A 27,009-nucleotide genomic window follows, 5' to 3' on the forward strand; every position below is an offset into this window, starting at 1 on the left:
ACGTGGGAAAGCCTGCCAGTAGCTTCTCGTGGGTCGGTGGTTCTTCCCTGGGTTTGCCAGGTTTCTTCCTCCACCAGTTATACTGGCCGCCATGTATAGCCTATCTTGTGCTGAAAAATGGCGTTAAACCCTACAACAACAACAACAACAACAACATAACGTAGGAATTATATTTTCCCTCTACATCTCTTCTTTACACGATTATAAAAATGTCTCGTATGCTCTACCAAATAAAAGACCTTTCTGTCCAATACCAAACAGTGCCATCACTTCATATACAAAATAAGTATTGTCAAGTACCCTTAAACAACAAACCATAGTACAGAATATTCTAAGGAACAAACTATAGTCCTGCTTTAAAAACAAACAAACAACATTTCATGCATTTTACATGTCATTACTATTGGGTCCTCTCCTGGTACTTTTCTAAATTTCAAATCGTATTTTTGTTTCTTGTATAACGTACGATAATGATTTATTTGTAAGCATTACATTAAAGCAGTCCAAAAAGTTTTTAAAAATTGCTTTTCTTTTAAAGAAAAATGAACAGAAAAGATAATTTTGTTATGAGTCCAGGAGAAGAATCCATGGTGAATTGGATTGTCTTACATAAATATATTTCACTTATCCTCTCTCCACCCCATCGTTAATTGTTAGATCCCCCCCAAAAAAAAAAGAACCCACCCCTCCCCCTCCAAAAAAAACCAATAAAACTGCATTCATATAATTGTAGTGAACCAGTCCCTAGTAATGAGAGAACCAGTCTGAAAGAAAAAGAACAAAGCGAAAATACATGCTGTTGGGATTAGGTGTATCGGGTGAAAGTTTAATTATCTGTAACCCATTTTTATTTTTTGTTTAAAGAGACTCTAAGCGCACTTTGTTTCAACAGGTATATAATGTTTGATAAAATCCAATCTTGTTTCTGTCATACACGAAGGTTCAGTCGGTTTTACGGGAGAACATTTATTGTATCTTGTCAAGTACACCTTAATTTCGCTATAGCTATCCGAACGTGTGCAGGAACGGAATGTTGGTTTGTTATAAACAGTATTTAGTTGCAGAAATTACTACGTAAAGTAAAAAAAAAAAATATAATTTTAAAAAATAAAAAGATACAAAGAGGATTGGCCAATAAGATATGGTTATTTTTAGCTTCCCACGTTATGGTCCATCTAATTATGTCATTGCGTCGCAAATTCTTGGCCATATGACCTAAAATGAGCAAAGTAAAACTATACATTGTAATAAATTCTAACTGTTGGCTACATTAATTCTGGTTTTTACAAATAGCTATAATGTTTAATAAACTCCCGCTTGAGTTAGAAATAAAATTTTATAAAGTCCAAAATGTTTCAAAGTCATTTGAAACAACCCAATAATTGTACAGGTAGCACATGCAGACATATTCTTAAATTTAAGGGAGCAAAGTTTCCGGTGGTATTTTCCATTTTTATTTTCTACAACTCGGAGGAAGAGAATTTGTTTCAAGCTTTTTCTCCCCCACCCACATCCCCATGACTTTTCAAAGGATGTTCTTAAATCCCATAAATTGCCCCTCCCCCCAATCCTAAACAGTGATACGTGATGGGAGGGGTTGGGTAGGGTTTATAATGCATATCCCAAAAATGTGGTTCAGAATTTGATGTCATAAAATTTGTGTTACATCTGACACTTTATTAAAAAAATGTCAGTTATAACTGGTCCAAGTTACATAATTTTGAAGAGAAAAAATTAGGGGCAGTTTATTAGCATTTGAATGGAGATAGTTCCTCAGTGATACTATAAAAAATTAACTTATTCTTGTCCTATATTTGTAACATAACTGAAAATATCCACATGATGTTGTGATTGTGTGATATAATTGAAACATAATAACAATCTTTCTTCCTATAGTAAACATTAAAATCAATATAGAACAACTATTGTCATGAATTCGTTGGAGATACAACAGGACACTATTATTGCAGTTTTATTAGATTTTATTAATTTGAAATTTTGTGTCCTTCGTTATATCCATGAAAGGAGTTTTTCTTTCTCAATTTACATTTTTGGAATCTCCTATGATCACATTACATTATTTAATTCAGTTAATGTTTGTTTGGTGATTTTTTTCCCCACCATTTTCTGTTTGTAATGTCTAAACCGTTTACATTGTCTTTGATCAGTCAGGTACATATAGCAGAATGTTTTTATTCATATTGAATCACTATCTTTTCTTTTTTAATTTAATTACTGTTAGGAAATTATCCCTGTTGAGGTTGCGATCAGATTTATCTGGCATTTGTACATGATCGTTACATCTAAACATGGCATATAATAATTTCATGACTTATTATTTGTTTCTGATTATCTCTGAAAGATATCAAACATATTTTCAGTGTTGTAATGATTTCTCAGTAAACTAACTGCTCTTGTACTTAACCGTTGGACAATATTGTGCCATTTGATCAAGAAAACAACATTGCTTGCACGATAACACTAGGGATTGTCCATGACATTTTGCTTGGAAATTTTAGTTTCCAAATTCATATAGTGTTAATGAATGAAGTATTTATTAGTTTAATCTTGATTGGGATTGTCATTTTTATGCACACTTTATTTTCGTAACTGAATTTAAGGTGAACATAAAGAAAAGGATAACAAAAGTTTCTTATATTGTAAAGTAAATAAAAGACAATTTCCTTAAATAAGTTCCATATTTTATCTTACTTTTTTATTTAAGGTCAAATCTTGCAAGGGCAAGTTTAGTTTTTCACCGTGTAAACTGACTTTTATAAAATTAATAAAGTCCTGTTTTTATATATGTTTCTCAACTGGGAGCAGGGAAATATGTCATTTAATGAGACAATTGCCATTTAGGACAACACTCAATCTGATTCGTTGCTCATGTTATGCATCAGTAATCAAATAAATTTACTGTGTATTTGGCAAGTACCTCTAAGTACCTCTAATATTCAAGGTTCTCAATAAATTTCAAAACTGAGGCCATTTGACTCTTGACCCCAGAATCTCAAGAGTCAAAATTAAAGTCTAAATAGTCATTAGTTTTTCAACAGTTATGATCTCGTAGCTGGGATTGTTCATTATTCATGGGTCAGTCTGATGTTTAGGATTTCTTATCTTGTCTGTGAAACACCTGTACATTATTTTGTAAGAAACAAGTAAACGATGAGACAGACTTAGCCATTACTGAATTTTTTAATAAGTGTTAATCTAATTACTGGTATGTATGACTGTATATTTGGTGTATTAAACAGATAAAGGATTATTTGAATCTTTATGATGTTTATAACTTCTCAACATCTCAGGGCCCCTCAAGGACCCAAGCTTCTGGGTCAAATGTGAAATTCTCAGAGGATGAGTTGTTTCTCCCTGTGATACATCCCCATGAAGTACCTCATCCCCCACCCCCTCCTGGACATTTTCTCTTCTCAAATTCTGGTCAGCTGTGGCCAGTCTGCAGATTAGCTAAAGGGTAGACCTAAGTAAATGGACATGAAGCCAGTGTGATTAATTAACAGTTGATCCATTTCATTATAATTATCTTGTGAAAAAGACTTCCTCTCTGAATGTCATTCAGGCATACTTCAAAGAAACTACATTCTGTTGAGTGTAGGTAAACAATTGCAATTGATTGGTAAACAACTATGCCATATTTTGTTGTAATGGGGTTTAAATTGGTGAATATAAATTATAAATGTAATCAATGCTTTGTTAGGGACTGATTTGGACAGAATTGTCAAATCATTTATATCCCATAATAATAACTTCTAGAATAAGTAAGTATGACTTGTATATGACACTATTGTCAGTAGAAATTTTTTAAACTAATGCAGAAAAGTATGTTGACTCCCAAAATTGAGTTGGCAAAATCTGTTTTAATTTTTTGGGAAACAGACTTGTGATGAAAAAGAGCCAACAAAAGGAATCCCCCCCCGCCCCCCCCCCAAAAAAAAATAGGTGAAAGTTCCATTTGATTGGCGATATTTGAGAGTCTGTACCTATTGTTTGGCAACAGTTGAGATTTACAGTCTTAAACTACATGTATTTAGGTACATTATTCCGTACATGTGCCAAGAATAATTTATTTTTTCCCTTAGAGATCATGTTATATGCCAACTTTATCCCACTGTGTAAATAAACTCATACAGCATTCTTTGCACATATGCTGTTTGGTATATTTTTTTCATTCTGTCTTATTTTATGTAATGATTGTAATTCTTGTTTATATACACACTACATTGTGATGCCAGGAGTTGACTCCAATAAGTTTCTTTTGTGGGAATGGAGATGCTATTTTACTTAAGAAAACAAAATAACATTTTAAGGATTGGGATTTGAAGTTCTTGTTGACAATTTTATTTTTGTGGTTTAATGTTTGGTTTTAGTAGTGTTTTATGGTTTTAAAAAAGTTATAAATTTATATGTATAATGTTTAAACTTAATATTCTTGTAGTGTGATGTTATAAATGGCTACAAATTCTGTCCTGATATTAAAGTAATGAGTCTGTGCTTTCCATTTTTCTTTCTTTCCATTTGAAAGTTAGGGACTCCCAAGTTTATGTGCAGGACTCTCAGATATAGACTTGGGGACTCCTGAGTTCCATGAGTGAAGAATTCAGAACTTCTCATCCTTTAAATCTGTTAAGATGATAGCATCTCTGACTTTAACTGCTCAAAACAGTGTTAAATGCAAAAATGTACCAATGCAACTATGAAAGTTATACATGAATCTTGTACCTATTGATATCAAGTCCCAAAAATGTGTTTTCAGTTGGCCGACATCCCTGTTTTTCATTGCCAAACCTAGCACTTCCCACCCAACCAAATAAAAAAGAAAAAAAAATTAATTTTTTTTCCTTAAATTGATTTGTGCATCTAATTGAGCCAGTTTGGACTGCTCTGGTAGCCTAGTGGTTAGAGTGTCCACCTTGGGTGCGGTAGGTTGCAGGTTTGATCCCCGGCAGAGTCATACCAAAGACTTACAAAAATGGTACAAACAGCTGCCTCACTAGGTGCTCAGCATTAAAAGGGTTAGTGTTAGGACTGGTTGGCCTGGTGTCAGGATAATATGATTGGGTGGGATATGATGCTACATGTCTGCGGCATGATGCCCTGGTGCTAGACATCACTGTAAACTGCCACACTGCCGACATTTTAGCAATTTGAATGAAAAATTGTTAAAGCTATGTTAAAAATCCAAATCACACACACACACACAGACAGTTTAGCCCAGTACTTGAAGCACTTAGTACATTATACATACTAATCAATATATATATATATATATATATATATATATATATATATATATATATATATATATATATATATATATAATCTTTAAAAACATCTACCTACCCTAATTTTAAAACCATTGCAATAGGAAACATTTAATCTGATCTTCATGTATCAAACTATGCATCAAACAACACAAACAAGGCATATCCAATTTTATCAAGGACAACACCATGATTGGTGAATTTGTCTATTCTGAAGTCATCTGCCGACAGAACAAGAACATTTAAATTATTTTTGGCTATTTTTGCTGTTTACAAACTTAGCAGCAACAATCTCTGCTTCAAAGTTTTGACTGGTGGATATACTATATCCTGATGAGTTTTGTTAACGTATGACCAAGCGTAGACCTTGCCTTTGTCTTCAAAGGATTCTGGCTATAACATCTATGCTCACAGGTCACACATGTATGCCAATATTTCATAACAAGTTAATCCATTAAAATCATGATTGATTCAGAATTCTTAAATGTTTTGCTGATTGAAGCAAATTAATTGCCAACAAAGCACATTTAAAGTTTGTCCTCATACATGTCACTTTGACAACAGACTATGCAAGTTGGCATATTGTTTCAGTTGTGACTAACTGATTATAATTTGATGGGCAGTCAAAAAAGGCTGATATTTAATTGAACATTTATCTAGTCAGTCATAATTGATGCCATCTTCCTATCATAAATGTCAAAAATAATTTCAAAACAATCTAACCTTGGCTCATTTATATACATCTAAGGGATCTGTTGGCTCCACTCAGTTCATATTGATTTTACAGTGGTGCAGTATTATTTACCAATATCATGGAATAAGCTGTTTAGCAAATGTTGATTACTGGTGCTTACAGTAAACTTGTTAAGGACAGCACATGCTATGTAGGAAACTTTGTTGAAGGCAAATTAAGGGTAATTAAGATCAGTTATCCACCCCAAATCGACATGCATCATAAAAATGCACAGTTTGGAATTTCCGTGCATCAGAACTGGGTCATGTATAAATTCCAAGTATCAAAACCCAACGGTGCACATCTGTTGGGGACCATAATACCTGTTCATTAAAGTTGAATAAAAACTTAAGTATTTTGTGTTTTTTAATTAGTAAGTAAAAGAAAATTGAGAACTAATGAAAAGTCTCAATTATGATTGTCTTTACTTTTCGTCAGCAGGTGATATAATTCACTGAGTCAGAAGCTAGTTTATATAACCAATCAGTGAAATAAAAGTGCTCTGGGCCTTCATATACAATGCATGAAAAGTGCAAATGAATCTGTGTGTGTGTGTATTTTGGATTTTTAACATAGCTTTAACAGTTTGTCAGTCATATCACTACAATGTCTGCAGTGTGGCAGTTTATAGTGATGTTTAGCACTGGGGCATCATGCTGCAGACTTGTAGCATGATGTCCAACCCAGTCACATTATCCTGACACCAGGCTGAACAGTCCTAACACTAACCTCATAATGCTGAGTGCCTAGCAAGGCAGCTGCTAGTGCCATTCTCATAAATCTTTTATATGACTCAGTGACTCAGGTGGAGTTCGATTCTGAGACCTCCTGTATCTGAGTGGGACACTCTAACCACTAGGCCACCTGAGTGGTGCAAATGAACCTGAATTACTAAATAAGTTTTGAGTGTCTGTCGATCTGGACTTACAGAGAAAAATTTGTTCAAATGTGAAAATACAGTGCGAAGATAGATACCCATCTGAAACACAGACAAACAAAGCTTCCTGAAAATTATGTAATGCTGTAATTAAAAATTGCAGTTTGTGTGTACTTGATGATTGATCTCCTCAAGACCAATGGGAGGGCTCAGAAATTGTACCAAGGAGATGACATTTTCATAGCCCAACTATTAGAAACAACTAAAAGTCATTATTGGGCATGTGAAATGTCATGTGGTAGCCTAATTTGTACTTCAAAAAAAAATTAAATTTGGAGACCAATGATATTTGCATTATCTTTCCTGGACTAGGCCCTCAGCACTGAGATTGATGTCCTCGGATGTCATCACATGGGCATCCTCACCTTTGTCTGTGTGGGTTTGAGTCTCTGATTCGGCCAATGTGGGTATGTGAGAAAGCTTGCCAGTAGCTTCTTGATTGTCGGTGGTTCTTTCAGAGGATTTATGGGGTTCTTCCTCCACCAATAATACTGGCCGCCATGTATAGCCTATCGTGTGCTGAAAAATGGCGTTAAACCCTACAACAACAACAACAACAACAACATGGGCATCCAATGTACTGAGTTTGGTGAATTTCCACCAACTTGTTTAGAAGGAGAAGCAGTTGTGGACAGAAGGGTGGATGGAAAGACCAAAGGAGGGAGGGTTTCACAATAGTCCCAATGCTGTTTAAAAACCAGAAGGATAATAACGTTCCATCATCTTTACAATATTTCTGTGTATATTATGGAAGCTTATATTGCTCCAACAGGGAATTGCATGCTAATATTTATATATGCTATAAGTTCATAATTTGTTGGATTAACAGAACTAAGTTAAGTTTCTCAAATTCAGTTATCTGTTTTGTAGAATGGGACAGCCTAAAAGGGGTAAAAGAGGTAGAAGTGCAGAAGGGTTGGAGAGACGGCGCAAGTTTTGGGAACAAGCAAAGCAGAAAAAATTAGCCAAAGGTACCAAGTATTGTCAGATTCATTAGTTGCTTTGAAGGTGAGGGAAATTGGATGATCCTGAGGAGAACACCAATTTATGGCAAGCAGCTGTTGTACTAAATTTGGTGGAATTTCCACCAATTTGTTTAAAAGGAGAAGCATTTATGTTCAGATGGATAGACAGATAGAGGGAGCATATCACAATATTTCCTATGCTGTTTTAAAAAGCATGGGGATAATAAAGTCCATGACCAGTTAAATATTTTGGTGCATTTTATGGAAATAAATTTTGGGCAGTGTGACTCCTTTCTCTTTTGTGTATAGGGCGGAGTTATTTGAAACATAAGGTGCGCTGATTTACAAGTCAAATTTTGTAATGTCAACAATTTTTTTTTTATCAGCATATGTATTTCTTCTGCCTGTATAAGATAAATAGTGTTAAAATACACAAAATACATTTCATGCACGATGAAAATATTAAAAACTTTATAATAGATCTGGAGAAAACAAACCTTGCTGCAATTACAGCGGTCCCCTTATACAGCCACCTCTTCTGCACCGGGAAAGTGTCCTTATAAAACGGGTGGCCTTTCCAGAAGAGGATTATATTTGTGAGATGTATATGTATATGTAGCAGCCAAGATACATGTAACTTAAATCAGTTAATATCTTTATTTAAAAGTAGCATTACTTTTTAAAATGTTCTCCTTATCTTAAAAACAAGAGTTATTTCAAAATGACAAATTTATAGTTCTTATTCATAGGCTTGGAATGTGGGTTGAATATTGTTGGCACATGTATATTCAGAAACATTATTTAAATCGTGGTACATACAGTGTTTTGTATTTAAAATAAATCTCTTCTGATTTACTCCATTTACCCACTGCTACAGAATATTTTCCTTATCTTTTACGATCTTGTTTATTTGAATCTTGCCAAAATAAAATCCGAAGGTAAGTGAACTCTCCCTATTGTCGTCAAGTTGTGTAACTTTTACTTTTCCTGCTAAAGAATTATTTCTTTGTTTATGTGATGACATGTTAAAGTTTTGTAATGGTTTATTCATATGTTGCTAATTGTACAGTACTGCAATTTTGCCGAGAAAACTTTCGTAACCAAAAATCCTTGTTATAAAGGAAGTGATAAATGTTCTGTCTCATGATTTTTCGGTCTTTGTCTGGTACCTTGTTTTGTTCAAGGTTAATTGTTTCTGTGTGTGTGTGTGTTAATTCACAAAAACTATTTTGTGCCTATTTGACCATGTTATGAAGACAATTACGTCGGTCAGAGCCGTCATTTAAAAAAAAAAATCTGTTGTTTGAAGCCCAAAGCTCTATCAAAACAATGTTGACCCCATTTCTTTCTGACTGTGTTATGATCTTGACAATTACTGCTCTGGTGGCCTAGTGGTTAGAGTTTGTGAGTTTGATCCCTGGCCAAGTCATACCAAAGACTTACAAAAATGGTACTAACAGCTGCCTCGCTTGCCGCTCAGCATTAAGAGGTTAGTGTTAGGACTGGTCAGCCTGGTGTCAGGATAATGTGACTGGGTGGGACATCATGCTACATGTCTGTGGCATGATGCCCAAGTGCTAGGCAGTACTATAAACTGCCACACGGCAGACATCGTAGCGATATGACTGAAAAATTGTTAAACCTATGTTAAAAATCCAAATCACACACACACTATTATGTTGTTATATTTAAAGGCAAGCTAAAATCCCCCCCAAGGGCAAATTCAATTTTCCAGTTAGTTTTCCCAGAGCATGCTGACTTGTATAAGTTTGTTAAGCTCTGGCAGCAGTTTATCGTATATATCTGTACTAAATACACTCAGTTGATATGGACCTATCGAAAATTTCCATTTAGGTATCATACTTTTTATGAAATTGGTCAGTATTTAAGATGGTTAGAATTTTAAAACATCTTACAATGTATATATTTATAATTAATTTCCTGGATAATTTTTTTCTTTTCTTTCTCCAGACAACATTAGATAATCAGATTTTTAAAACTTAAAAAATGAAATAGTATGTTAGATTTAATATACATGTACAATCAATTTCAGATCAAGAGACTGACACTTCAGAAGACAAGACAAAGCCAAAGTCATCCGACAGAATGAGAATCCAGGCATCTCAACCAGCAGCATCAAACAGGGGTTTTCAATTCAAGGTCTCTGATAAACAGTTGGTTCATTCACAGCCTTCAAAACCAGTACAAAAACAAAGTTTAAAGCAACAGTTCCATAAACTGAGACAATTGAAAAGTAGTAAAAATGCATCGACAAGTGCAGTAAGCGATGAAAATAATAAAAAAACAGAAAAAGAGAAAAAGCCAAAGAAACCTGTGAAAAATGGAACTCTTGCAGCCAAAGAGACAGAAAAGGATGGAAAAAGTGAACCAAATGAGTTCTTACCAAAACGTTATGTACTTTTTGTTGGAAATTTACCCTATGATGTGACCAAAGAACAGTTGGAAGAACATTTCAGGAAAACAGGTAAGTAGTTTGTACAACAAAAAAAAATTGGGTGCCCCAAGTGGCCGAGTGGTCTTAAGCACTCTCCGTTATGGATCACTGCCATCTCACCTCTGTCTGCATGGGTTTGAGTCTCGAATTCAGCCAATGTGGGTATGTGAGAAAGCTTGCCAGTAGCTTCTTGTGGGTCGGATAACACCCATTAATACTGGCCACCATGTATAGCCTATTGTGTGCTGAAAAAGGGCATTAAACCCTACAACAACAACAAAAATTGAAAAATATGTTGATTATTTCAAAATAGTCTTACATTTTGTTAAAAACTCTCTCTCTCTCTCTCTCTCTCTATATATATATATATATATATATATATATATATATATATATATATACAGTGGTCCCCCTCTTATACTGCCACCCTTTCTGTACTGGGAAGGTAGCCATATATAATGGATATAAATGTCACCAGTATGTGTATGTATTAAGAAAGCTGCAAATAACTTTAAAGCATTTAATATCTTCATTTAAAAGTAGGATTAGTTACTGAAAGGTTCATCTTTTAAGAACTGATTGATTTCAAGCTAACATTAATAGCTCTTATTCTTAACCCTTTACCTCATGCAAGCGTCTTTGGACGCCTCTACACCATTCGCATCGAAGCGCCTTTTGACGCCTCTACAAAAGTCGCATGGAAGCGCCTTTTAACGTCGGCTGTAAACATCAGCCATTTTGAGCTGGTTTTCGTAGCGCCACCTTCGAGGAAAACCCCCTATTAGATACTACATTACGTCAGATCGTGTGGTCACTGTTTATGCTCTGGTCGATATCTGCTATTTAAAGTAACTGGGTTGTAATCTCCACTCTCAAAATGGCAGTCGCGGATTTCATTCAGTACTTATGAAGTTTTCATGATTAGAATGACAACTATGAAAGTTTCAATAACCTAGGTAAAGGCTCTGATATTGATGTAGGCAGCAATTAGTTTTATAAATTATCAAATTCAGATGACTTAGTGATGTAGACGCAGACGAAAAACTTGTAAATTTCGAGTATGAGAAATGGCAGCTACAGTTGGTCACGCAGCCTCACTGACATGACAGTGAACGAGTTCTCTCAAGATTTTAAAGCACATAAAAAATTCTTCCATGAAAAATAATTACACAGCTATAACAATCAGACTTTACTCTTAAATTTTTCCACACATAATAGATGTATACCAAAAATGTAAAATGGTTACAATTGCTGTTAAACGTAACATACACTACATTGCTTAACAGTTCACAGGCAAACCGTGGAGTCGACTAGGTAACAGGTTTTCTGTTTATAGTGCACTGCACTTTGTAACTATGCTGTATGAGGTAAAGGGCTAAGCATGAAATGCAAGTCTGGTATTTTTGACATGTTTATGGCAAAACCATGAAAAATGTCATTTAAATATTGGGAAGATGTCAAGAGATTTTTGAGAAAAGTATATGTTGGGAAGACTGTATTATACAACATCATAACAAATAAGGAGAATATCCTGTGGCAGTGGGAAAATGGAGTAAGTGGAAAGTGAATTATTTTAAATGCCAATTATTTTATGCAAAGCAGTTTATTTAAGTGACATTTTTTCATGGTTTTGCCATACTCACGTAAAAAATTCCAGACTCGCATTTCACGTTTTTGTAGAGTCTGCGAAATTCCTTGTTTATAAAGGAATTATTACATGTACTGTCAGATGATATTTTGGTCTTTGTCTGGTACCCTGTTTTGTTCAAGGTTAATTTCTCTGTGTTAATCTACAAAATCTATATTTAGCCTATGCTGTCCATGTTATTATCTTGACAATTACGTCCGTTTGTAATTATCAAAGTAAGAAACTCAACCACTGTGTGAAGCCCAAAACTCTTATCACAACACTGTTGACCCTGTTTCCAGTAAATGTTGGCATTAATATAAATATTAACCTTAGTGGTACATGTACTTTAGCCAACATGTCTTTCAGTAACAAAAACCTGACATAAGGAAACAGACATTGGTAAAGTTAATCACTTACTGTACCATGTGAATTAAATACTGGTTAAATAAATTAAATATTGGGTGTGGATACATCTTAAAATAAAATGGCTGCTTGTGAGGGGGTATATTTTACTTTTACAGTTAACCTTAGTGGTACTTGTACTTCTGCCAACACATCTTTCTGTAACAAAATCCTGAAAAGATAATCAGATTACCGGTGCTTACTATTCCATATGAATTAAATATTGGTTCTGGATACAACTTAAAATAAAATGGCTGCTTGTGAGGGGGTATATTTTACATTACACTGCTTGTAAAGGGGTACATTTTACATTTTTGCACTAATATGTTGTCCCTTGGTCACGTTGGAGAAATGGCCTTTCTTGAGGGGTTCTTTTGAACATAAACTTGTCAGTACCAAAGAATTCTGAGCATAAAAGTGGGTGGCCACTGGTCAGGGGGGCCGTTCATGAGGGGTACCACTATTTGGTGGGTCAGTTAGCCTGGCAAGGGCTATTTACTGTGTAAACATTGTATAAACTGAAGCTCCGCAACAGTGAAATGTGTATGTAGTTATTTTTCATCATCACATGAAACACTGATAGTACAGACACCACCTTAGAAATCCACCCCTATCAAAGCTAAAGAAGACATTAATATCTTTTGGTTTGTTTTAGCAACAGAAGCGCTAAAATGTTATCTGCTTGCCGACATGGAAGTCAGGCAAGATTGGTCTCCCCTCGGATATAGGGATTGATGCCAAATCCTGTAAATTCATCGACTGTTACATCTACTCATGCTAGGAAACATCCCATTTCTAAAGGCCTTTCATGTAAAGAATTACCCTATCCTGTGCCATTTCATCACTTGAGTGATTGATTGGAGTTTTCTCATACCAGAGAAGTGTGCATCAGCTGTATTGGTGTAAATTACTTGCTCTTCATCAATGAAGAATATTCCACACTTCATTTGTCTAACTTTGTCATACAGCAAGCATGTAGGTGCCGTTTAAATTGTTTCCATGGTCTTTAGTGCTCTTATTTCAATTCAGCATATGACCTTGTTTATGAATTCTGTAGAGAATTGTTCTATAATTTAATGTTGTATGATCATGGAGGCATTTTTATTGGCATTTTATAAATTTGTATTGCTAGCATCAGTATCTTAATAAGTTCATTGTAATACTTGATTGATATTGCCTGATTATGCCATTGTTTTGCTCACTGTATTTACAGGTGTCATCACGGTAAGCTGGAATAACTGGCAAGCAAACAGTTCCAGTGGCTGAAGACTGTACCTGTATAAATTGCATAAGGTGCAATTCAGACTTTATTTGCAATGTTCATTCATTCTGGTGTGAGGAAGTATGGTTGACCATGTCTATCAAAGAACTGGCTCTGGCTAATGAGATAGCTGTGAAGTTAACAGTCAAGGATGAGGTGACATCAAGTAGTCCCACATCTGAAATATCAGTCTCCAACTTCCTAGCTAATTCAGGTTCTTTGGAAAAAGAGTCGCCAATCCAGACCATCATATGCTTCTCACACAGTACCAACCCCAGATAACCCCAGAATGGATCTTTACTGATTTAACTCTGGTGCCAGTACTGAGTTGATTTGATACTATGGATGCCTGTACTAGTGGTGAATAGACTAGCAGCATATATAGATCTGGTACTGGCTAGAGTGATCTTCCCTGAGATGGCTGGTACGAAACATTGGAACCAGATACTATCCAGTTTTGGACCACACCAACAGTCTCAGCTTGTGCCTTCAGTTTCTGGTACTCAGGTATGGAGATCTGTTTTCCTGGTATACCCAGTCCAAGCTTCGGGTTGAAGTTAATGCCTGTTTAAATTAAAGATAATGCCCATCATGCAGACATGTTTGTTCCAACTTGCACTGTGGCTTGGATACCTAGACCAACAGGCACATGAATCAGTAAACCATCTTGTGCTACTCAGAATTGGACAGGTCCGTCAATGGCTGAAAGCCACAACTACCTAACTTCTTCCTTTGACTTTTCAACGAGAAGAATTATGCTTCGTCACAATCAAGGACTACCATTCAACAATGCCAGAAATGCTTTGACACCATGGAAGGGAGGATATAGTCCAGATGAAAGACATCTCTGACCTTCATTTGAACTTTGACTCGTCTCAACTGAAGGACATTTCCCTTTGTCTGAAATGGAGTGCTCCATGTTTTCTAGCATGGTTGAAAAAGGCACCGTTGCATTATTGTCAAGAACCTCCATCACTCACCATTTCTGCGAAACCTGCTTTCTATTCATTCTAGCAGCAGGCTGCAATATCATTGATAAGCACATTATGTTGGTGACTCTGCATTGTTTTTTCTCCAAACTAAGTCTGTGCACGAATGATATGCTAACTCATAACTGCCTCAGGTACTAAAGGAGACAGGGGACATAACCAGCTTCAGAGTAAGGGGATGTAACCTCCTTTACTTGATTAATTATATGATGACTTAACTATAAGTTGACCCTCCTCTCTTTTATTGCTGCAAAAAGTTAATATCTCTTTGAAATCCTATAAGTTGGTTTGTGCTTTGCAAGTTAAATATTGTCTGTAAGGGGTGACTTTTCATCAGTGATTTAGAGTTGCATTTTTGGAAAAATAAACAAACCAAATTAACATTCTGTGGCATAGTGATGTTTCTCTGCAAAGTCCATTATTTTTAATTTGAACGCTGCATTGTAAGCATAATATTTTCTTTTCCCCCATATTGGCAAAACTGAAGTTCAATATTTATTTTCCAAGTGACATGGTACATGATAACTGCCATAACACAGTTTAGAAATTTGGCTTTTTATTTATGTGGAAACTGAACTTGGGCTTTTTAAGTGACACTTTGTTCATACAGTCTGTGAAATGTGATTAAAAGATTTCCACCAGGTGTCAGTTGTGTGGCATGATCAGAAGTAGTTAAAATAAGCACCCACAGTTAACTGAATATACGACTTTTCTTGGTACTTAAGAACAAGTATCATTTTCATGGCTCAATCAAAGGATTGCATGCTGGGAAAACTAGCTCAGGTCAGATATGCATGAGGAGTTGTTAAATTGATCAGAAGTAGTGTTGACAGTTAATTGAATATAGGATAATACTTGGGCATTAAACATGTATTACATATGCAGCTCCATCAAAGGAGTTGTCACGTTGGAAAAGAAACTAGAGTTTGCCTTTACAAGCTAAGTGCTTATCACATGCATGAGCAGATAAAGCAGGAAATGTCACTTGGGAATTAGATCTGGCCTATGACGAAGGCAAGTATAAATAAATTTAAAACTTCTATTGTGTTAGATGCAAACTATTTATGCAGCAAGCCCAAAATATAATTCAAATACAGATTTTTTTTACTTATGTGCAGATGGAAGCAATTTACCTACTTAATATGATCACTAAACAGTATTGGTGGACACTTTGTGGTGAGTAATATTTAATATAATTGTTTCAGATTATTAAAATTAAAATGAATGTAGATGCAAGTATTGTTCTATAAATACTGTAACTAAATGGGTAAACACATCGCATACCATATATGCATTTCTGGACTGGAATAATGGCATGAAGACAAAATATTTGAATTTACAGTGTTTTATATGTACTACATACATCTAAAGTTTCCAGTATTACCTGAAGATTTATGACATTTTATGTTAGGCCACACTTATAAGACCCCTACTGTGTATGAATCGAAACAATTTTCCGTAACAAATTGTGATTTATAAATGGAAATAGACACCTATTTTAATGTATTGTGATTGGTTAATGTCTTTAGAGAAGAAGGACCATTTTATAGATAAAATGTTTACCTGATAATACATGCTCGGTCTTAGCACAGACTCACTCTCTTCAATGCCCTCCATACAGTTACATCCCTTGAAGACCATGCATCTACTCGAGTAGTAACTCGCAAATGTTTGGGATTTGGTGCCAGTCTCTTTATCTTGGATTTGTCCAACTTCCATCTTCACAGGCAGATAACTTTAGTGCTTCTGTTGCCACTATAATCCAAAAGCCGTGGCAAATGTTTCTTTTTTTTTAGCAAGGGAGGACTGGATTTGTAAGATGGTGGATTTATTCCTAATTTATTATGATCTGAGTTTTACTAAAGAACCATTTTTTTAAAAACTCTTCTTATTTTTTTCTCTCCAAATTTAGAAAAAGTCATAATACAGTAAAACCTGTCTTGAAAGACCATTGCTATGAGAAACCACCTGTCTTGAGAGACCACTTTCTCAATGCATGGATATATTCGTTTTATAGTGTTATGACCTGTCATGGGAGACTAACTGTCTTGAGAGACCATTGTTATTTGGCAGAATGGGTGGTCTTTCATGGCAAGTTCTACTGTATTGCAGCCTATTGGACTACCTACATTCAACACTTGTAGTGCACACTTGACATTCTGATAGCCCCTGTATCCTGTATTCTGGTAGAAACAGGTTCTTCATTTGGTAGCCCCTGTGTTCTATATTCTTGTAGCCCATGTGTTCTATATTCTGGCAGCCCCAGGGCTCCAGGCACAAGATTTGCAAGACTCTGTGTATGTCATATCCATTGATTTAACTGTTGGATTTATCAACTGTTGTACATGAGATCAAGAAGACTGGACTTTATTCACTGTGCTGTTGGGGCCTCAAGTGGCCAAGTGGTCTAAGGCACTCACCTTTACAAATCATGGACATCTCACTTCTATCCCTGTGGGTTCAAGTCTTGGGCTCAGCCATCATGGGTATGTTAGGTTGGTAGTAGTTTCCAGTATATTGGTGGTTCTGCATTAGGTTTTGTTTTTTCTTCCTCCACCGGGGGCCCCGAGTGGCCGAGTGGTCTAAAGCGTTCTCCGTTATGGATCACTGCCATCTCACCTCTATCTGCGTGGGTTCGAGTCTCAGATTCAGCCAATGTGGGTATGTGAGAAAGCTTGCCAGTAGCTTCTCGTGGGTCAGTGATTCTTTCTGGGGTTTTCCCGGGTTCTTCCTCCACCATTAATACTGGCCGCCATGTATAGCCTATCGTGTGCTGAAAAATGGCATTAAACCCTACAACAACAACAACAACAATCTTCCTCCACCAAGTATACTGGCTGCCATGTATAGTCTGTTGTGTGCAGAAAATTGGTGTTAAATCCATAACAAGAACAAGAAAACTCAGCAAGCATTCATCTGGAGGCATGCCTGTCACAGTGGGTTGCCTATCTTTGATATGATATCACTACTGCTACATTGTTCATTTTGTCCAAATAACATTCCTCCCATCCTCTTTGGTGGCTTTGGTACAGAATGTGAATATTTTGAAGAAAATGTTGGAGATGGAGCACAGCTTGTCAAAGCCAGTGATGTAATAACAAGGCATACATGAGATGCCATATTTAGTTGGGTTCCCATTTTTCACAGAAGTTCAATTAGAGCAAGTAGGGTCCATTCACGTTTATCAAAAACTAATCTGCCAACCTCAGGGATATAGATTTAGATGACGGTGGCAATTAAAAAGAAAAAGAGATTGACTGCTGTGGTGTCATCTAAAGGTGCCTGGCCTGTGAAGAGTTTGGTTTTGCAGCTGTGATTCACTGAACAAGTGAGTTTCATTAGATTTTTATTATTGTTTCAGGAGGTGTGAAAGCAGTTAGAATTCCAAAGGAGAAAGGTACAGACAGAGGAAAAGGATTTGCATACTTAGAATTCAGCAGCCAGATTAGTCATAGGGTATGTGTTGGGATGAATTATTTTTCCTCATTTTCATGTTAGGCAAGTAAAAATAAAATTCACTTGACCACCAAAAATATGTCTTTTTATGCAGTGATTTTTTTTTTACCATTAAGTATAATTATCCATTTTATTAGCCCTAATTTCAAACTAGAACACTGCTATTACTAGTAATGTTTTCAGGGTTTCATTTTGAAGGAATAAACAATTGCCATTATTAGTAGTTTTTAGGGTTTCATTTAGAATTAATCAACATCGCTTCATTTCATTCTGAAATTTTGCATTATAAAACAAAATGTGTAATTGTTTATATGTAGGAGTAGTAAAAAAATAAACAAATAAATATACAAATGATTAAAAAAGAAACAATTTCTTTCTATCTGTTATTATCATATATGTACATGCATATAGTTCCTATCAATTCTTATTGACCTATTAATTCTGATTGCCAGTTTTGTTTATGTTCTGCATAAAATGAACAAGGTATTAGGAACAAGTTTCTGTACATTATGAAGTGTATACCTGTTTTATTGTTGATAAACTCGTACATACAATTTTGTTGGCTTCAATTGAATACTCATTCAGATTATCCTTTGTTCGTCATTGATTTAGATATCAAGTTCAGATGATCAGCTTTGCTAGGGTGTATTTTCTGTTTTCTGCAATGGTAATGCAAGTTTCCAACCACCCTAAAGTATTGCTTAGCTGATCTCATATTAAGCTTTCAAGTAATGAAACCGGTTTATGCCAAATCGAAGATTCATATCAAAGTGCCATGAAATAATGTCAATAAAACTAAACTAAGGGTATATTCATTTGTGAGCAAGCAGTACATAACTGGGGACAGTATTTGTATGCACTCACATTGATGGGAAACACTGCACTGGTTCACATGATTAAACAGCAATTCTACCAAATAAAAGATTATTCTATAAAATCAGTTTATGAAAATGTCTTCTCAAATTATGTGATCTGGTGTAAACAAATGCTCATCACTTTTTTTCTTCTCTATTATCAACGTGATGCAAAATAGAATATTTGGTATACCACATTCTTTACAACTCATGTAAGCTTATTAATTGTAACTGCAGTCCCGAGTACACTGATAATGACAGTGACAGATGTTGTTTTGAAAGAAAGCCCATAAAGTTATTTCATTTTTGTGAAAGATTGCCCGACTGCATGCTCATGGTAAAATGCATGTGCCAATCAAGTTTTTCATCTTTTTCTAGGCAGTGAAGTTTTCCAATGCTTATATCCTGACAGAAGAAAAAAAATCAAGATAATAGGCATTAATAAATTTAGGACATAACTGTAAAGCGTACCATTTGGAAAGGCATGATGTAATGACACAGTCCATCCATCCCTTGTCTAGTTTGGTTTGTGCACATAACTTTCATCCGAATCCAAATGTTGTAGATGGCCAGGACATCACATGTGGAATAAGTGCAGAAATTGAGGTCACAGAGACGTGAAAACACATTGGTGTCTACAGAATAATTGTTGTGCTGTTCTAAGCAGCATATGTTTACCAAATTTCATGGGCAGATTTTTGCAAGGAAGAAACTTGTTGATTTTAGTGTCAAAATGTTAAATTTCAAGGTCATGAGCAAACTAATAACAGCATAATTACTGGAACAAAAGTCTGCATACTTTACTGTTTATGTACTTCAGCATTATATATTTGCAGTGAAAAATCTCAAAGGTCAAATTTACAATGATGAAAAGAAAGCATAATGGTTAATTGTATATTTAAATCCTCTTGAATAACTTCATGCATAGTTTTGCTCAGTGAAGGAACCAGTACTTTTTGGCAAATGCAATGTGCGAATGTGCCCAGAACATTTGTGAAGAGTTTTGATAAATGGCTACATTTCACCTTGATGGGGCATACTAGTTTGAAACAACTTTCGAGCCAGTTTTGATCAGAAACATGAACAATAAAATACTTAGTGTTCTTACATTTTAGAATGGGGATATTTTTGATAACTTCCATCTGTCTATCTCTCTGGGTCCCGGATGGCCAATTGCACTAAAGCACTCACCTTTACCGATCACTGCCGTCTCACCTCTGTCCACATGGGTTCAAGTCTTGGGCTTGGCCAATGTGGATACATGAGAAAGCTTGCCCTTAGTTTCCCATGGGTCAGTGGTTGATACTGGGGTTTTACCAGGTTCTTCCTCCACCAGTTTCACTGGCTAACATGTACAGCATATCAATCATTGAAGGAGAAATGGTGTTTAATCCCAAACAACACTGTCCGTCCCTGTCTATTGGTAAGTCTCTCCATCTGAACAGTTGGGTCAGTCTCACTAAAACTTTGTACATAGGCTATCAAGAAGGTAACCATCTGCCAGTGTAGGTATGTGAGAAAGCTTGCCAGTAGCTTCTGATGGGTCGGTGGTTCTTCCCGGGGTTTTCCTGGGTTCTTCCTCTACCATTAATACTGGCCGCCATGCATAGCCTATCATCTGCTGAAAATGGTGTCAAACCCCACAACAACAACAATAAGGTAACCATCTGTAAGATGAGGATATAGTTTTGCAACCTTTCCCCTAGAGTCACTGAGAGAGGGGATAGGAGGTCAATTTTCTAACAATTGCAATTAGTGATTTTAAAAAGAAGTTTGAAATGTTTTTACACGTGAAGTCATTGTAGAAGGAAAACATGTTGTATATAACAAGTTTGGAAATAAGTTGTTGTTGTTGTTGTTGGGTTTAACGCCATTTTTCAGCACACGATAGGCTATACATGGCGGTCAGTATTAATGGTGGAGGAAGAACCCGGGAAAACCCAGGAAAGAACCACATTGGCCGAATCTGAGACTCGAACTCATGCAGACAGGGGTGAGATGGCAGTGATCCGTAACGGAGAGCACTTTAGACCACTCGGCCACTCTGGGCCCCTTGGAAATAAGAACCCTGGGTCAGAATTTAGAAGCAGAATGTTGTGGTTCAGGTAAGGTATTTGAAAGAAGAAGTCAGTGGATTTGTTATCACAAGTCATGAAATAACCTAATTTTTTAATGCCATAAATTATTTTCTGTAATTTGTAGATTGCCTTGCGACTGCATCATACCACTATGGCAGGGAGAAAAATCAATGTGGAGTTCACTTCAATCGGAGGAAAAAGCAGATTGAGAAAAGAGAAACTCAAGCAGAAAAATGAAAAATTAGCTAAATTCAAAATGCCATTTGATCAGTGATGCTTTCCGGATGACCTATGTCGTGCATTTATTTAGGTTATGTGCTGTACAAATTTTTTGAGTTGTACAAAGAAAATTGTTTCTACATTCATGACACTAGTACATATCCTGTTTATTATTTATTGAAAACAAAACAAACATATCCTTCACATATATGTAAAAAAAGTGTGTCCTCATTCTCTAGTGCCAGCACACAGATGTCTATCCATCTCTCCTTATGTTTGTATGTATGTCCATCTATGTCTTACTACATTTCCTCATAAAGCACCAGGTAGAAATTTAGGAAACTTCGTTGATACATGCATCAAATTCCTTAGGTGACCAGAAGGATTTCATTCTTGGTTCGTTTATCCTGTCAAGACTTGTTTTTGTGTAGCTCTAAAGAGGCAACACTTGCACTGAAAAATGAAGAATAAATTTTACTCGTAATGTATTTCTGTAATTTCCTATTCTCCAATTTAGTTTTTGTGTCAGTATGGTTTTAGATATTTTTAGTAGCTTGATTGCGATGAATACAATGAAACCTGTCAGACGAGCTCACCAGTAGTAACCCAGAACGAGGTCTCTGAACATCAGTGGTTCTTTAAGAAATATATGTCCTAAGGATGAATTTTAGAATATAGTTTGGTGGTATTTGGTACATGTTAAGGATCATGCATCCATTAGATAATTTTTCAGTTGCAGGAGTTTTAGAGCATTTGAACATTTTATCAAGAGTTATTTCCCTTTCTGTACAACAAAATCTGCCACTTCCTTTGATTTATAGAAAGTGAAGCTCAAGCCAAGTCATTTGAGTGGTTGTGTTAATGCATATGCTTTGCATGGTGATGCAACTAAAATACCTTCATTTCCTGTTTGCTGTTTCTGGTTTGGTATACTTTACAATGTACGAGTACTGATGTTCAGGCAAATTCCAGATCAGTAAAAGCAAACTGGATTACAATATTATAAAATTTACTTCATTTTAATATTCGTTACAAAATTAATGATCAACAAATGTTAAAACACATTATACAGAGAAAAAATGCCAATGGTTACATGAATATATTAAAATATTCATACAATATTTTAGTTGTTGACCTGATAGGTTTTCTTCATTGTATCAAGGACTGAGAAAATGGTGGCTAAGTCAGAAAATAGACTGTAATACTGTCATTGCTCCAACTTCATAGTCAGAAAATAGACTGTACTACTGTCATTGCTCCAACTTCATAGTCAGAACATAGACTGTACTACTGTCATTGCTCCAACTTCATAGTCAGAACATAGACTGTACTACTGTCATTGCTCCAACTTCATAGTCAGAACATAGACTGTACTACTGTCATTGCTCCAACTTCATAGTCAGAACATAGACTGTATTACTGTCATTGTTCCAACTTCATAGTCAGAACATAGACTGTATTACTGTCATTGCTCCAACTATATAGTCCTCCATTACGGTCACTGCCATCTCACCTCTGTCTGCGTGGTTCGAGTCTCGGATTCAGCCAATGTGGGTATGTGAGAAAGCTTGCCAGTAGCTTCTCGTGGGTCGGTGGTTCTTTCCTGGGTATTCCCGGGTTCTTCCTCGACCATTAATACTGGCCGCTATGTTTAGTCTATCGTGTGCTGAAAAATAGCGTTAAACCCTACAACAACAACCAACTATATAGTCAGAACATAGACTGTGTTACTGTCATCGCTCAAACTTCATAGAACATAGACTGTATTACTGCCATTGCTCCAACTTCAGTCAGAACATATACTGTATTACTGTCTTTGTTCCAACTTCAGTCAGAACATAGACTGTATTACTGCCATTGCTCCAACTTCAGTCAGAACATAGACTGTATTACTGTCATTGCTCCAACTTCATAGTCAGAACATAGACTGTATTACTGCCATTGTTCCAACTTCATAGTCTTTAACTACTTTATGTTATGGGTTTCACAGAACACTGTCTTGCTTTCTGGCTGGTGGGCAGGTGCACGGCCAGCCACCATTTTGTTTGTAACTACAGAGGCAGTTATGGACTTGCACTATAAGTTGAATTTTGTGTCGATGCTGACTTTGACAGTGCTGACAACAAAAACACTTTTCCTTGCAATATTCTCTGAAAATTGTAAAGATATTAAACAAAACTATAATTTACATGATTCATTTTCATCGTACATTGATGAAATTAGAATACATTTTTCGATATACATCTTGAGAAACATTTGTTTAGCTGTTACTGCCGATATTGATGTGCTTTTTCAAGGTTAGACAATAAAATCCATTTAGTCAAAGAGTAAAGTTTTACATCATCTGCAAGTGGAAGTTGACTTTTAAATAATTGATAGCATTTTGGTCACTGACAAATAGGTACTACATATACTTGCTTGTAAGATGAGACTAATTACAGAAAACGTAGACCCAGATCTGCAAGGTACATAAACCAACATCGATACATTATGTCACGCCAGATCTGGGTCTGTGCAATATGCAGCTGAACTTGTAAGTGAGTATAGATGGTATTTAATACATAAAGAACAAATTTTTGTGTCGGTTTTCTTGTAATAGTGTTAAAATGGGACTCTTTGTGAGGCTAAATATGTTTATGGCATTTTGGTGCTCAATTTTCTTTTGCGCAAACCTAATGGATTTTATGTCAAGGTGGAATTTACCCATACTTTTTTTTAATCACATTGCAGAAATTTCGTTTGTTACCTGTGCATCATTTACCCTACTTACTGGTGATTATTTATTCATTACATGTAGTAAATTTAAGTTATACTTAGATTAGAATATTTAATGTTCCCTTGCTCTCTTTCATTCCTTTTTTTTGAATCTGCTGGTGGCATTTTAATCTTCGCTTCTTGTTTGGTAGCTTGTGATGAGAATGAATTAATGACGGTAGTATTCAATATTTTTTGTAGACTGCAATGCAGAATACTTAGTATGTTGATGACGATCTTAATATGATATCTTTGTAGAGACCCTGAAACTGGTAATTTTACTAGTGAAACAACCGTGGCACATAAACGGTATGCAGAAACAGTTCCAATTTAATGCATAATAAATGCAAATGAAATGACACAGGCATTTTAAAAATACAGAATTCAAAACAATGAAAGATAAACTAAAACAGAATGAAACTCAAATTCATTTTATGAATGGATTTGGAAATCTATTTTCAGACAGACACCAAGTACAGTGAAAGCCCATTATTATGAAAATTCAGGATCAGATTGTTTACAGTTTCTCATTCCTTACAAGCCATGACATTGTTGTTGTAGAGGCTTGCATAAAATGTCAACTGTAATTGATGGGACGACATTATCACTAGTAGTTTTATCTGTAAAATCTTTATTTGAAAAAAATATATTTGCCAGCAAATATTCTACAACTCTAGTTTTACCCATATTGTGGCTAAGGTCATATTGCGATTTCAATTTTGTCATTTGCATTTTATGCATTCTTTCATTCAAGCACACTTTTGATAATAAGATATAAAGCTGTAGTACTGTCACTTTAACACTATCAGCATTGAAAAATCTGACTTGATAAATGTATTTATGATTCTGTCCAAGTGAATAACAACCAAATAAAGTGACAGAAAAAAGATCTAGATGCTAAATGTTATTTTCTTTCAGAAATCATAAAGGAATGCCAATGAGATGAAAGCTGCAATTTGGTAAAAATTACCTGTTAAAGGGTTTGTAGCATTACTCATTCCAAACTTGACCTCTTTTGCACTTCTTTCAACCCTTTTAGATATGACTGTATTGTGAATGACTTAAAACAATGTCCTTTTTTATTTTTATTTTGTTTCTTTCCTTTTTTTTGTGGAGTTAAAACTCAGTTCTTTTCATATAGCATTTCAAACGGATTTTAATTGGGAAGATAATAATTTTGACAATGTCTAGATTCGTATGCAGTATTCAAATACATCGTACTTCTCATATAGCTTTTCATGCCATAACATTTTAAAATGATTTAAAAACTGTACGATTTGAAATCTTTTTGTACTTTATAATTATGGTCTGCATTCATGTGCCATTTGAAGAAGGGTTGAGTAAAAGGCTTATGTACAGTTCAACGTCATATTGGTATAAGTGTCTTGAACCTTGGAATAAAGTTTCTACTGAGAGTTCTGTAGTTTTTTTAAAAATTGTTTTCATATTATTACTGTGGGTATGTGAGAAAGCTTGCCAGTAGCTTCTCGTGGCTCGGTGGTTCTTTCTGGGGTTTTTCCCAGGTTCTTCCTCCACCATTAATACTGGCTGCCATGTATAGCCTATCGTGTGCTGAAAAATGGCGTTAAACCCCACAACAACAACAACAACATATTAATACTAAATACTGTCTGTGCTCACTTTTAAGCCAGGTCCAACTTTAACTGTTCAGACCCAGATGTGCCATCGTATAATGCACTGGCAGATCCAGGTCTGTGCAGTTTGTTAGGAATAAACAATCTAGAATTTGATCTGCCGACACATTGCGTGATGGCATATCATGTCTATGTTGTTTAGAATTGGACTTTTATACGCGAGTATATATGGTATTAGAAAAACCAAAACATCACCATACCAAGTATATACTTTTATTTGTATTCACATCTGATTCACATTATACACTTTTGTACCATCTTGAATTAATTTATTTATTTGTTGAGTGTTTATCTTAGTTCTAATTCTACTTGCGATAATGCTTGCTTATAAGTCAGATCAAACTAAAAATGACAAAGATCCAGATCTGCCATAGAATAATGTGCCTGCAGATCAGGACCTATATTGTTTGTGCTACTGATTACTCCTAACAAACTGCACAGACCCAGATCTGCTGACACATTATGCAACAGCAGTTCTGGGTCTGTGCAGTTTGCAGATGAACTCATGAATGAGTATATACAGTAATCTACAGATCTCATTTTTCACATTACAACCGTCTCAAGCCTGAAGATAATTAATTTTGCAAAGTATTCATGTGACTTATACAGATATCACTGATTAAAGTTTTTCTAATTAAAATTCTAATTGTTAGTTGCATTTTGATTTATCTCTTTTATCATGGTAATATCATTGTTTGCTGCACTTACACCATTGTGGGACTTCCTTGGAACCTTCCTAATCATTACAACTAAAATTCTAGTTAGATTAAATCAATGGAAGGCTGCTTATCTTAAAATCTTAAATTGCCAGGCATTGGTTTTAATCAGTTTTTTGAAACTGTCATCAAATTGAAATGTTACATTATCATGTTTATAATACATGATATAATATCAACATTTTGGTAGAGCTTGTGGAAAGGGTGAAAAATTACTTTTTAGCTAGTGAATCAGAAAAAATTAATGGAAGGGTGCCTATTTTAAAATCTTGAATTGCCAGACATTGGTTTCAATAAGTTTCTCAAAAATTTTGTAATGAAATTAATATTTACATTACATATTTGTGATACTTGATATAATATCAACATTAAAAGAGCTAGTGGAAAGGATGGAAAATCACTTTTTAGTTATAAAATTGAACATGTGCAAAATTTTGTACTCCTGAAAAAGAGTAGCTAAAGTTTTCAGATTTAAGCAAAACCTCAGATGTTTGTCAGAAATAAAGCAAGACTCATCAGGAAAATGCAGTATATTTTTTGATCTATTATACCTGCTTAATGTTGACTGAAAAATGCATTGTTTTCAAGAAAGCAATAAGAAAGATATTCAGAAATGATAA

General features: G+C 35.3%; 1 protein-coding gene across 3 annotated transcripts; it reads left to right on the forward strand.

The window, feature by feature from the left end:
* The first annotated feature begins 747 nt into the window (after positions 1-747).
* On the forward strand, positions 748-26,325 carry LOC149791769 (uncharacterized). 3 transcript variants are annotated; one of them, XM_089970273.1, is made up of 5 exons: positions 748-818; positions 7,826-7,926; positions 9,974-10,405; positions 18,019-18,113; positions 21,170-26,325. In XM_089970273.1, the coding sequence occupies exons 2-5, from the start codon at positions 7,827-7,829 to the stop codon at positions 21,317-21,319; spliced, it is 777 nt and encodes a 258-aa protein (XP_089826399.1). In that variant the 5' UTR covers positions 748-818; position 7,826; the 3' UTR covers positions 21,320-26,325. The 3 variants fall into 3 exon arrangements, with proteins under 3 accessions (XP_089826399.1, XP_089826397.1, XP_089826398.1); XM_089970271.1 differs by having other exon boundaries at positions 754-892; XM_089970272.1 differs by lacking the exon at positions 748-818 and adding an exon at positions 7,242-7,362.
* Positions 26,326-27,009: the final 684 nt, after the last annotated feature.

The sequence above is a fragment of the Sinohyriopsis cumingii genome, chromosome 9, assembly GCF_028554795.1.
Source record: "Sinohyriopsis cumingii isolate HCF-2022 chromosome 9, ASM2855479v2, whole genome shotgun sequence".
NCBI lineage: Eukaryota > Metazoa > Mollusca > Bivalvia > Unionida > Unionidae > Sinohyriopsis > Sinohyriopsis cumingii.

Excerpts from the sequence above, each read along its gene's own strand:
- LOC149791769 (XM_089970273.1), top strand. The coding sequence starts at position 7,827 with ATGGGACAGCCTAAAAGGGGTAAAAGAGGTAGAAGTGCAGAAGGGTTG. Across the intron at positions 7,927-9,973 it reads GCAGAAAAAATTAGCCAAAG|ATCAAGAGACTGACACTTCA; the intron begins GTACCAAGTATT and ends AATCAATTTCAG. Across the intron at positions 18,114-21,169 it reads GCAGCCAGATTAGTCATAGG|ATTGCCTTGCGACTGCATCA; the intron begins GTATGTGTTGGG and ends TGTAATTTGTAG.